Source organism: Phodopus roborovskii, unplaced genomic scaffold (genome assembly GCF_943737965.1).
Source record: "Phodopus roborovskii unplaced genomic scaffold, PHOROB, whole genome shotgun sequence".
Lineage (NCBI taxonomy): Eukaryota > Metazoa > Chordata > Mammalia > Rodentia > Cricetidae > Phodopus > Phodopus roborovskii.
The window spans coordinates 2,418,281-2,432,426 of record NW_026125546.1 but is presented as its reverse complement, the minus strand read 5'-3'; the positions used below and the strand labels follow the sequence as shown (position 1 = coordinate 2,432,426).

At 39.0% G+C, this 14,146-nt stretch overlaps 1 protein-coding gene across 2 annotated transcripts in view; it reads left to right on the top strand.

The window, feature by feature from the left end:
• The window catches only part of Sdhaf3 (succinate dehydrogenase complex assembly factor 3), a 47,149-nt gene extending 43,085 nt beyond the window's left edge, over positions 1 to 4,064 (top strand). For both annotated transcript variants that reach the window (XR_007834025.1, XM_051177136.1), the window contains exon 2: positions 3,251 to 4,064. Coding sequence is in view for 1 of the 2 variants with exons in the window: in XM_051177136.1 (XP_051033093.1) it covers positions 3,251 to 3,454 (204 nt within the window). In the remaining variant the exon portion in view is untranslated. The remainder of the gene's footprint in view (positions 1 to 3,250) is intronic.
• Positions 4,065 to 14,146: the final 10,082 nt, after the last annotated feature.

Sequence of the window (14,146 nt, the reverse complement as noted above, 5' to 3'; positions counted from 1 at the left end):
GAATCATACAGGTTAAGTAGAAGTCATCTTCCTGACCATTTGCAGCTATATGTGTGCTCAACAAATGGAATAATACTCATATCTGTTTCTAGTGGCACATGAGTGAAATTACAGTGGCCCCATGGTCTTTGCCAAGTGGGGCTCCCCATCAGAGAGTCACCCATCTGGTGGGTCAGCCTGTTGAGTACTAGTTGTCACCTGCTGTATACTCCCAAGTACTGGTACGTGTAAGTGCTCTTACCCTCTTCTCTAATGAACACTTGCCAGCTGTGGGAAGAAAGGGTGAAATGATTAATTGAAGGCTGAAAACAATGAGGTTCAAACAAGATTGCTAGCAAGAGTTAATAAAGGACAAATTTTTTGTCACCCAGGTTGTATTCTGCTCACATTAAAATATAAAGAGCTCATGGATACAAAAGGTTTATCCATTGTGTGGCTCTCTCAGAGAGCTGGGGGAAAAGTGAACTAAGTCATGTGTAAAACTTTCCTGTTCAAATCAGCCACCTACCTAACTCCTTAAATTGACTTAGAGACTCTGTATTCACCTAGTATGCATTAATATTCTGGATCTCCAAGTGTCTCATCACCCCGTTTCTGCCACCACCTTTCCAAGAGGGCCCAAGCCCTTCTTGCAAGCCCTCCTGGCTGTGGGGGCTACAATTTCCTCTGAATTGCTACTGTAGAACACCAACCTGATTGTCAGTCTTGAGCTCCATCAGGGTCTCATTGTCTCTCAAAGCATCAATCAGTGCTAAAAGCCCAGCACCTGTGATGAAGTTGGACTCCCTATTTAAACTCTTCAAAGTTTTGTTCACTTTCAGCATATCTGCAAACACCTAGAAATTCAGAGAAAATGTTTGGAGCTTAAAATCTGATAGTACTTATTCTTCACAGGACATGCCATGAGTAAATTCATAAATTGAACTTTCAAAAAAAAAATATAAAGAGTTTGTGGTTGAGAAAGATAGTCTCAAAAACAACTAGTTTTCCTCTTTGAACCCTGATAAACCCACAAGAAAACTATCTAAGGGTTATTTTAGAAGTTAAGACAAGAACAGACAGTATTTGAATCTGGTCAAAGTTCTGCCTTGTTTCTTTACTGATTCATGAATTTAAATTTAACCTTGAACACATGTGTGTCATGAGAGCTATGCTTTTCAGGTTGGTAAAGCAGTGTGTGGTATGTATAAGAGTCACATTTTCTTTATTCATTGCAGTTGATGGCCATTTAGGCTAATTCCATTTCTTTACTGTTATGAAAAGAACAGTGGTAAATATGAATGTAAATTATCTCTTTGGTCAGATGTAGACTATTTTGGGTATATGCCCAGGAATAATGTACTTGTGCTTGGAGTTTTTGAGATGCCTCCACACTGACTTCCATAGTGGCTCCAGTCCATAGTGTATGGTTACCCATCTACCTGAAGCTGCTTAGCTTAACCTGAGAAAGAACTGTGAGTCTCTTTGGCTCAAGACATCAGTCATTGGTATCATCTAACTGTTGAATTAACCTTCTTCCTTAGAGTCTAGAATGACTGGAGCTTTAGATGAAAGGGTATGTTAGCTCATGTGCAGGGCTTTTCTTTCTATTAAAGTAGATTCCCCTGGTGTGGTAACCTGGTAGAAAGTTTATACTTGACAGCTGTATCTGGATACTTCCAAATTGCTGTTCTGATTTTTTTTTCTTGATGGTAACAGTGTTTCTACTTAAAATTTCCATTGAGGGGCTGGAGATAATTTACTGGTTCATACCACTTTTCCTAGTGCACTTGCAGAGTTGGGTTCTTTTCCCGGTAGCTGCCAGTTGGAGCTCCATTTCTAGGACATCCCTCTGATGCCCTCTTCTGGCTTCTGCATACATGTGATGCACACACATAAACTTTGACACACATATTCACACACACACAAAAAATGTGTTTACATATGTAGAATGTATTTCTAGTGTCCCCAAGTGAAGGGGGAATTCCAGCATAGCAGGGGCTCTCTTCCAGATCCCGAATTAGGCACTAATTTTCACAGAGAGACCCTTTATTAAGTGGGGAAGAAAAGTTAAAGTGGATGCGTTCTGACTCAGTCAGAAAAAAGCAGCAAATGACCTTGTAGGTGTAATTTTTAAGAGGAAGATAAAGGGAAGTCTGTGTTTGAATGGGCCAGGATGTGATGGTAACAGAGATAGAGGACGAGGGAAAGGGGGCAGGGACACAGGACTGCCTCTGGATAGAGAAGAGGCAGACATAGCACATAGACAAATGGCAGTTTATAAAGATAAAGAGGGAAACCCCATGCTAGGATGAGGTATTTAATTTTAATTGGGCACGTTAATTAGGTGAACCAAAGGGGGCTTCTGATTGCTGGACTTCAATACTTTGATAGCTAGACCTTGGTGGTAAGGCTCAGGAGGAAGAAGTGGCTAAAGAAGGAAATAGACCTTGGTGGCTGCCTTTAGGAATGTAACCTAACAGATTTTAGCAAGTCAGAAGGAATGGGGAGAAGGGCAAGGCCAGCCAGAGCCATTTGCTCTAGTTGGCTAGTGTCCCTTTACCAAGAATAATGTTTTAACATGTAAGCATTCAAGTGTTACCTTATTTTAAAGTATAGAGAACACTCTGAAATTATAAGTACTTTGAGTTCATAAGCTTCAGCTTGTAAAAATTTTAAACTACTTGAAAAGAAAATAAGATGTTGATATTTTGCAGTACATTTAGAACACTCTTAAAAGTGTACCTAAATTTTGCACACTCTGGTCTTTTCTCCCTTTCTTTCTAGAAAGGAAGTTATAGCTTGATGTTGCTATTTCTTTTCCACATGTTTATTGTTCTATTTCATACATGGGGGGTGGTGATTCAAGATAGTCTTTCTCTGTGTAGCCCTGGCTATTCTGGAACTCACTTTGTAGAGCAGGCTAGCCTCAAATTGAGAGATCTATCTGCCTTTGCCTCCTGAGTGCTGGGATTAAAGGCATGCACTACCAGGTGGTCCTGCATAGAGTGGACCTCTGCCATTGGTTTGCAGATGAAGGACTCTTCTAAATGGCTGTAAAAACTTTTAGAATGCTGAAAAATTAGATCTATTTGAAATCATGTCTGGAGACTAAAACCATGACATTGTGTCTTTTTAATCCATTGCAGGAAATGTATCGATGGAGCCCAGTGGTGGGTTGGGAACTGGAGAAGTCAGTCTTCCATGGCTCAGGGAGCCTGAGTGTTTTTTTTTTGGTTTCTCATCACTCCCTTCTCTGTCTCTTTACCAGGCATATGCAGCAGTGTTAAGGCAACAAGCTAAGGACAACAGACAAAGTTCATCAGGAAAAGCTTGTTTTGGCACCTCTCTCCCGGAAGAAAAACTCAATGACTTTCGTGATGAGCAGATTGGACAGTTGCAAGAGCTGATGCAAGAAGCTACCAAACCCAATCGGCAGTTTAGTATCACTGAGTCTACAAAACCAAAATTGTGATACATAAATCTTAACAAAGCATGTTAAATTTAAACCACTTACCTCATCTATCATTGGCTCTTTAAAATATATCTGTGCGGCTTTGATGGAATAGTCTTGTTTTGGTATTGTATGAATGATAAATGGATAAAGATTACAAATGGCACACTATTGATGGGAGATGTCATCATTCTGTAAATATGTTTCTCATACTGGTTAATGAATAAAGCACTGTTGGCCAATAGGAAAGCAAGATAGGCAGGACTAGGAGACAAGAAGGATTTGAGGAAGTAGTAGGGAGGAGTCAACATGGAGAGCCTGGAGAGAGGAAGTCCGGGCCTACTCTCTGGTAAGATGAGACCACATGGAAATACTTAGATTAATAGAAATGGGTTAATATTTAAGGCAGAGCTAGCCGATAAGAAACTAGTAACAGGCCAACAGCATAATATTAAATACAGAGTCTCTGTGTGTTATTTGGGGCTGGTGCGGTTCTGGGCCCGGGTCAGCAGGAAAAACCTTATTTGTACACACTATGCCATCACTGGAGTAACAGATTTGCTGTGTGGAATGTAATTTTGTGGAATTTAATTCTTGGAGTAAAAGGCATTAAAAAGAACATACTTTGGAATTGTACTGAAAATTTCTTTTTTTGTAGATGAATTTGTTTTAAATTCTATTCTCATCAAGCAGTCACTCATAGTTTGTTTCTAGCTTCACTGGTTAAATAAATAATATCATGATCAATGGTAGATGTGGAATTCCAGTAAGCTTATTATTAGATATATAGTCATTCTGAAAGTCCCACTGTGTTTCCTATAATAGTACAGTCCTGACTATCACTCAGAACATCCTCTGAGTCACAATGAAAGTTTTAAGAAAACAATTAAGATTTAATTTTTTGAGAATTTCAGTAAGGTTAGGGAGATGAAAATGACTATGTTGACTTACAAATTTAAAAATAAAATACCCATTAAAACTTGTGTGTAATCTGGGCAACCGATTGGATGCTGGAGTGACAGAAGTTGGGCCAGGGAGCTAGCTCAGCTGCTGAAGCGTTTGCTGGGAAAGCATGATGCCCTGAGTACAGATCTCTAGTACCCACATGAAAAGCCGGTGTGGTGCTGCATGTCTGCCACCTTAGTGATGAGGAGGCACAAGACCTATACATCCCTGTGGCTTACCAGCCTGTATAGCTGAGTTTGTGAGCTCTGGGTTCAGTGAGAGACCTACTCTCAAAAAGTGGAGATCAGTAGAGGAGCATGGCTTCCATAGATTGACTACATGTGACACCTTCCATAAGATAGCTTCTATAGATTGACTACATATATGTCCATAGATAGCTTCTATAGATTGACCAAATGCATGTGACATCTTCCATAAGATAGGTTCTGTAAATGATAAGGGTATGCAGGAGGATGTGGTGTGGTCTAGATCACCAGGCTGTTAACCTCATCTGATCCTAGCCGTCTAGGCATTTCTTCCCTTGGAAGGAACAACTCTATGTATTTAACATTCCAGGTTCATGTGGCCTATCTGTGAGCACAAAGACCTCCATGCCTCCTACATAGAACTAAACCTTATTTCTAAAATTCAAGTCTGTTTTTCAAATTACATGTGTTATTTCCAGTCATACTAAAAATTAAACTTATTTTTATTCCCTTCTCAATAACTGAATATTAAAATATTCCCAGTTCATTGGTTAATCTAATTCAGCTTAGATTTTACATTTCCTTAGAGGCTTGCTTATCAGGAAGTCTAAGGAACCATGTAGTAGATTGCCAAGTAGCCTTAGTTCTCTGCCATCCTTGATTACCATTTCTGTCTGTATTAAGTAACCTTGTAGCTCCTTCCTCCTATGTTCACTTGGGCTGGCCTTGAAACTTAATTTGCTCAAAAGAACAGATGTATGGTCTATACCCTGAAGCCTGGCACACCTCCAGGTTTTAAGTAGAGATGGAGAGTAATGCATAGGGTAACAATGTAACCAGTGTAAATTTGGATACTTTGAAAGGAGCGTGGTAATGATGGTTAATTTGAAGTAGGAGTGTGATTTGTAGCATAACCATTTTAAATGGTCATACAGAAATTATAAATGTGTAGCTAATGGAAGAGAAACTGAAATAGTAAAAACATAGAACAGATATCACTAGAAAAATAAGAGTAAATAGATTTTCTGAGTTGGAAATTGTCTCCTCTGAAGTTCATCTTGGAGGCTGATCCTCCTTGTGAGACGCTGGGTGGTAGAAAGAGTCAGAAGACTGAATCAGCGGGATGGAGCTCCCATGACTAAATATTTGTGACTTTATAAGAAGAGACAAGACAGGACACAAGGTATCCTCTGGATAACATCTGGAGAATTTATCCGGTTAAAGGCAATTTTTAAGTGGTTAAGAATGAAACCAATTCATGCTGTTATGAAAAATTGTATCTGAAGCATAATATAAAGATCAAACATACAAACCAAAAGAAAGCTGAAATGATATGTGCAAACATACACACATGTGGACATGTGTGTGCACATGTGTATGGTAAAAGTTAAGGCAAGAGCATTGCTAGAAGTTTACTAGGAAGATAATTCAAAGTCTCATTTACATGGTAAAGAGAATGATTAAGCAGCCCCATGCTTTAGAAAGCTAACACAATTCCAACTATCTCACATTTCAAAGAAGAAACCAGGAGTAACTGGAACTCTCCAACAATGAAAATGCCCAAATAGGATGTATGGGCTGTGACTAAAGCAATGCTTGGAGTAAACTGATGTGCTTCAATGTGTCTAGCAGGTACCAACAAAGGTTGTGTATGAGAAGTATGTGTCTTAGCCAGGCAGGGTGACAAACACCTATAATTCCAGCACTTGGGAAGAAGTGGAGACAAGAAGATCAAGGATTCAAGGTCATCCTCAGCTACATGGTAAGTTTGAGGCCAGCCATTGCAACAAGAGAGATTGTCGCAAAAATCCAAAAGGAAATAGCTATCTTAGTAATTTAGAAAAACACAATGTTGGAAAGAAGGATTCAACCAAAGGTTTAAATACGAAAAATGCTTTTTAAAACAATCCACAACTGATCATACCCAAGGTAGATCCCCAGAAATGTTAACAGAAAATAAAGGTAACCATATAGGAACAAAGGAAGATACAGCTATTTCTGTTTACATGATATTATCAACAGTTAATACATTTGTGGCATCCAGAAGAAATTTACAAATTTCCTAAAACTTATGTTTACCAAAAAATAGATAAACACAGGAACGAAAAAAAAAAAAAAAAAAAAAAAAAAAAGAAAAGAAAAGAAAAAAAAGTGCTACAACAATGAAAGCCATTTAGTCAAGAGTTTACAGTGATCCTAGAAAGAAAAATCCACCCATAAGTATTTTTTTTTTCTTACGTGAGCACTGCCAAATATCAAGAAATAATCCTAAACTGAAGCTTTTTCACTGAGCAGATAGAGAAAGCTTCCTGATTCACTTTGTCACATGAGTGAAGTGGCCAATTTCACTTAGGAACATGGACACAAAAATCCCAAGTATTGTAGAGAAGAATCTAGCAAATAGCAATACATGACCTGGTTAGGTGTATATACCAAGAATCCAAAGTTGTTCCTGTTGGGAATCAGCAGCCTGCTGACTCTCACCCCTGGCGATGGGCAGGACGCTCATGGCCATGTCATCACTATGGCAGGCTTTATCTAGTGCCAGAGGACTCAATTACGCATGTGCAAGCCCCCCCCCCCAAAAGCAAGCATGCCATGTGCTCCTCTCTCTCTCCTCGGTTGGCCACCACCAACCCCTCTTTCTCTCCCCTCTCTCAATAAACTCCACATGGGGCTGAGTCTCGTGTTTGTGTTTCTTAGGCATTAGCTGCAGCAAAAGAACAACAGTTCCTACATTAGAAAATCAATTGTTGTCATTCATGTTCTACATAATCAAAATAACGGTGAGTTAATCATGATCAGTTGAGAGGTACAGAAAAAGCATTTGCTAACCATAATTAAAAAGTACTCAAATTGGGTATGAAAGGCACTTCTGTCCAGTTAGGGGCTTTCTACAGATATTGTAGCAAACATGAATCATTGACAGCCACCACTTTGAGATTCAGGAAAAGGCAAGATTGTCCTTGGAAGTCATTTTATAGCTACATTCCTTTAGCATAACAGTAGTATTTGGTTTTGCTGTAGGTTCCTGGCCCATCTAGCCTCATGTTCCTGGCCAATGGAACAGTGTCAGGAATGGGTTCCATTTCCTAGAGTGGGTCTTTAGTCAATCTGATAAGCTTTGTGCCAATAGCACACCTGCATATCTTGTAGGCAGGTCATATTGTAGACCAAAGGGTTTGTAGATGGATTGCTATTTACCTTTCTGCTTTGGTAATCTGCAGAGTACCTCCTAATACTATGATGAACACTCAGTAGTAGCGAAGGCTCTCTAGGTAGGTACCAGCTCTACTTCACTGTGCTCAGTGAGTTGTATGGGTACTGTCTTCAGCAATAAAGTTTTACTGTCAGCTGGTGGGGATCAACCAACAGCTTTGCAATAGATTGGGTTGTTGAGCATTCCTGTAGGAACACTTTGGCCAACAGCTCAATTAGATGTAACACATCCTAGTATTGGAAGCTCCATTTGGTGATGAGAGCCGTCCAGTTGGGACTCTCTCTCTCTCCTTTATTTGGTGATTTCATTTGGTGATTGACTTTATATATGTATGCATTTTAGGAAGTTTCTACTGTTAGATAGCCACATGACCCTTCCAGTGGCCCTTAATTTTAGCTGTCTCTCCCTGTATTTCTTCCCTCACCTCCCTCCCCACCAAGGTTGATCCTCCTGTCCTTGTCAACCCCATTTCATCCATTCATAACTATTCTATTTCTTCTTTCTAGGGAGATCCATCCCTTTCTCCAGTCCTTTACTCTATATTGAACCCCTGGTCATGTGAGCTATAGATTGCTTATCAATGACTTAACAACTAGCATCTACATATAAATGAATACATGTGGTGATATCTTGTTTATACTCTAACAAATAAAGCTTTCCTAAAGATCAGAGAGCAGAGCTAGCCATTAGTTAACTATAGAGGCCTGGAGGTCTCTACAAACAGGAAGTGATATGGCTGGGTGGAGAGGTAAGAACTTTAGTGGCTAGCTGCTCTGATCTTTCAGCTTTCAACCCCTAGTATCAGACTCTGGGTTTTTATTATTAAGACCAAATAGAAGTTGTACTACACACATACCATATTTGTCTTTTGAGGTGTGGTTTACCTTTTTTCTAGCTCTATCCATTTTTCCTTCAAATTTCATTCTTTTAACAGGTGAGCAATTGGTTATTCTCATAAGCTTTGTGCCACAATTACACCAGAATATCCTGTAGACAGGTCACCAATGTAGATCAAAGGTTTTATAGATGGTGAATAATATTTCATTGTGTAAATATTCTATATTTTCCTTATTCATTCACTCATTGGCAGACATCTAGATGTTTCCCATTTCTGTCTATTATGAATAGAGCATCAGTGAACATGATTGAACAAGTGTCTCTGTAGTAAGATGAAAGAAACATCCTTTGGATATATTCCTGAGTGGTAAAACTAAATTTTGAGATAGATTGATTCCTATCTTCCTAAAGAACTCTCACACTGATTTTCATAGTGGCTATGCAAGTTTGCATTTTCACCAGCAATGAATGGGTGGGTGTCTTTATTCCACATCCTCACTAGTGTGAGCTGTCTTTTGTTTTATTGATCTTTGACATTATAAATGGTGTAAGAGAAAGTCTTCCAGTAGTTTTGATTTGCATTTCCCTGATGACTAAAGATGTTGAACATTTCTTTGTGTTTCTCAGACATTTGAGTTTCCTCATTTGAGAATTCTCTGTTTAGATCTGTAACCCCATTTTTAAAATTTGATTATTTGTTGTTTTGATATTTAGCCTTTTAGATTTATTAGTCACCATTGGATGTTTAGTTATTACACATCTGTTTCCATTCTATAGGCGGATGCTTTGTCCAAATGATGGTTTCCTTTGCCTTACAGAAGCTTCTCAGTTTCACATGGTCTCATTTATTGTTGATCTTAGTGCCCATGCTATTAGTGTTCTGCTCAGAAAGTCTTTCTCTGTGCCAGTGAGCTCAAAGCTATTCTTCACCTTCTCTTCTATCAGGTTCAGTATTTAGGTTGAAATCTTTGATCCATTTGGAGTTAGTTTTGTGCAGGGTGATAAATATGCATTTAATTTCACTCTTCAACATGCAGACATCCAGTTTGACCAACACCATTTGTTAAAGATGCTATATTTTTCCATTGTGTATTTCTGGCTTCTGGACAAAAAAAAAAAAAAAAAAAAAAATCAGGTGTGGACTTTCCTCCTGTTTGTTTTGTCCAATTTTAATGTGTTACTTTTTATTTTATTTTTATATTATTACATTGTATTTATTGTCATCCCTTAATAGCCTGTTTGTACTCTAAGGAGAGACAAAAAGCAGGTGGATCTGGATGGCAGGGTAGGTGTAGAAGATCTGAGAGTAGGAGGAGGAGGGAAAACCATAATCAAGATGTATTAAGATAGAGAAAACTATTTTCAATAAAAGGAAACAAAGTGCAAGTTGACTTCTTCAGTAAACATTTGATGACTGTTTGAGTTTTCCTTCTAGTCACTATTCTCTTGTAGGAGACTTGATAGACAGCTTTTATGGTAGCATTAGCTTCATATACAGTTACAGAGTTGTCTATATGAAGAAGCTGAAACGGACTATTTCATCACACTTCCCATGCCTTCATTTTTGGAAGACCATCTTTTCAAATAATGCATAGAAGACTCTTAACATTAGTAAATTTTAAACAAAATTCACTTACCCTGCCTCATTTCTGCTTTGGAAACCTCTGCAATCTGCTAGAAATAATTATGAGCCTGTAAGAAATGTTATTGTTGAACAAGTTATAACATTAACTTGTGTTGGTTTAGTAAGAATAAAGTGGGGTTGAATGTCAGACACCTCAAATTGCACATCCTTTAAGGGTTTCAAATTGTCTTAGCCTAAAACCTGAAAGGAGGTGAATGTTGAATAATTGTTGCTAAGCAACTTGAAGAAAATAATGAAGTACATAGTAATGCATAACCAGTTCAGGCTGACACTCACATTGGAAAATCAAAAACGGAGCTGTAAGAATGTATGTCATAATGAATATGTATGACAAAGCCATTTGATTTAAACATCAGATTTAAAAAAACATCTAAATGAATAGGAATTAGATTAGTTGATATTTTATAACAATTCCTTATTCATTTATTTTTATTAATACAATTTATTTTATTAAGTAAAATTTTTCATACAATTCATGTTGATCATGTTTTTTTCTCTCCTCCCATTCCTCTCAGATCTTTTCCACCTTGCTGCCCATTCAATTTCATGTGTTCATCTCTCTCTCTCTTTGGATACATACACAAACATACATACAAAACCACAACAAAAACAACCTTCTTTTTGTTGTTGTTATTTTTGTTTTTCTGTGACAGTTTCTCTGTGTAGCTTTGTAGACCAGGCTGCCCTTGAACTCACAGAGATTTGCTGGTCTCTGCCTCCCTACTTAAAGGTACAGCCTGGCTAAAACATAGCAAACTTCTTTAGAGCAGAAAAGATGGGAGTTTGACCTCCAAGTTGAGCCTTGTTCTTTTTGAGCCACAGATACACCCCACATCATTTCATTGTTGCCCTCTCTAGTCTATTCTCTAAAGGGCAATGGGGATAATATTTCTCAAATTTAAATTTGAATATGTTCATTTTTTTCTGCTTTAAAAATCCTACAATATTATCTTATTTAGGGGTAAATACAAACCCTTAATTTATACTGTATATGCTCCATGATCCAATCTGTTGTGCAATAGATGAAAGACCCAGAACAGAAATGGAAAGCAGCCATCCACTAGGTTTCACATCTAGCTCAGGATGAAAGGGCTGATCCATGCACGAGCTCTTCACCAAGTCTCAAACTGCTGCCTCTCTTCAGTGTGGCTGGAGAATCCTGAGACTTCAATATCTTCCTGTCCTCGATACTGAGCCTTCCTATGTTCAGTGTGGCTGGAGAATCAATGCCTCATACTGACCTTGATCCTGTCTTATATGCTTCCCTAATGCTGGGATTAAAGACATGTGACCCCAGGTCATGAGATCATCTTTGTGTGACCTGTTTCTCTTTAGGACTGAATCAATCTTGTGTAGACCTGGGTGGCCTTGAACTCTCAGAAATCCCTCTACCTCTTAATCCTGAATCCTAGGATTAGAGATGTGCACCACCACCTCCTAGCTTCTGGCTGCTGTTGTGTGCCTGGCTTCTATAGCTTGTGGCTGACTTTGCTTTCTGAATCCTCAGACAAGCTTTAATAAATCATAAAGAATATGTCACTACACCAGTCCATGCTTGTTATCATGTAGAGTCCAGTCTGAGGACAAAATCGAACAGAATTTAACATGAAAAATAGCTGACAATTGAGCAAACAGAGTACCCGAGACAGCGCAGGGGCAGCAACAATAGGAAGGATCAGCTCAAGGGAGGAGAGGTTGGAATGACTAAATTTATGAAGTTTACTAAGCCTGGCTGAAATGTATTGTTATGATGTTTCTCAAGGGTGACTGCCATGGGGGACAAACATGCCAAGCAGATAGAGCTTAAGTGAGAAACTTTATTAGAAAGGAAAGGAGGGCAGGGAAGTGAAGAAAGGGGGGAGAGAGGAAGAAGGAAAGTCCTATCTGCCTCTTGAGAGGAACGTCAAGCAAAGAGAGAGCAGAAGTGGGTGGAGTTTTCCCCTTAAAGGGCCAGGGTACATACATGACCCATGAGCAGGTGGCTGAGAGGCGGGGCCAGGTTTGCCTGGATTATAACACCCATCCCTCTGAGAAGGACAGACCAGGGCTCACACAGGCATCTCTTTGATAGACCATGACAAAATTGTTTTTGTAAGTGGTAGAAAGTTTGCTTCGAAATTGCTACTAGAGTGGTCTGCTACTTCTAGAACTAAGAAGTGAGATTGAGTTGTGGCACGAATAATAAAAACCCAGAGACAGATATTGGGGTTCAAGCTGAAGATCAGAGAAGCAGAGCGGTCAGCCACTTGAGATCTCTCACCTCTACCAATGCTTAGACCACCAAACTACAGATTGCATCTCCAGATTGCACTACTCCTCACCAAATTGCAGACTGCTGCCAGAGACTGCACTGAGTTCCTTAAATTCTCTCTAGTGCTGGGATTAAAGGCATAAGCTTTCTTTCTCTTTTAGACTGATTCACTCTCATGAAGCCCCGGGTGGCCTTGAACTCACAAAGATCCTGCTTCTGTCTCCTGAGTCCTGGGATTAAAGGCTTGTGCCACCACTGCCCAGATTCTATGGCTGTGGCTGGCTTTGCATTCTGATCTCCAGGCAAGCTTTATTAGATCACAAACAATATACCACCACAGTGTGTGATGCTGTTGGAGAATAAGGGACAAATGATGAATAATAGGAAGAGGACACCTCTTCCTTCTCCAGCTAATAGCTTTCCATCAGCACTCCTTGTTGGCATAGCCTAGGGAAGCCATTTGACAGGACTGGGAGATATATCCGGGACTGGATTACTTGCCTAGCATGTATTGGATTCTAGGTTCATTTTCCCAATACAGCAACCAAACTGAACAAAATAAAATCTCCAGAAACACTTGGCAATGCATAAATGTGACCTGTAGAACCTCAGCCTCAGAATGAAAGAGCAGAGCGGAGAAAAGTAGCTGAAGCTACTAGAGTGATTGGCCAGATCCACTCCTTTGCTTCTTCTACACGTTCACACATGCTTCTATATGCATGGCCTCCAAATGCAACACATGTAACTTCATGTTCTGCCTCATACACATAAGCATGTATTCATTCTTCTCTCAAAATGAAACCCAAAGTCCCAGCCACAAACACATCAACATTTATGAGTAATCACAGTATCTCTGGGCAATAATAATTATTCATCAAAATCAGTCATAGTTCCAGCTCAATATTTAGTTATCTGAGGATCAAATTACAAATATCACTGACAACCAAGTTTGCACAAAATGAAAAAGCTGTGAGGAAAATAAACTTATACATACAGAGAGATGCACACTTTTTTGAATAATAGGCAGAGAAGAATGTATATATTTATATACATATGTTTTTATTCTGCAATACTTCTATAACTGATTGCAAAGCAAGTTTGTAACCTCCTTCCTCTATTGATACCATGTTTCCTTTGTTGTCAGCTGTAAATTCATACACTTATACATCTGTAGCTACATAATTTGAGTCTTTACATTCGGAAGGCATCTGTAGGCATCTGCACAATGACTATAGAGACTTTCTAGTCATTGCTTTCCTGGTTTTCTATGGTTCAGAAGAAATCTGGCAGAATAACAGAATGAAAGATTAGGAGTCTGTTTAAGACCTTTTATGTTTCAGTATACATCTCACCACTAGTTCTGCAAGTGAGTCCTGTCAGTCTGTTTCTTTACCATTAAAACTTGTCCATTCACCTGCTACTCCCTCGATTATATGACTCCTTACTTCCCGTCTTCTTCCAGATGCTGCTGCCTCCTTTCTTTTTGCCTTTCCCAATATTTCAAAACACAGACATACATATTGGTCCATAAACACACTTCTGTTAATTGCTCTGTCAGTAGTGGAGCCAATAACCACTGATGGGCCTCCAGCATCTCACCATTTGCTAC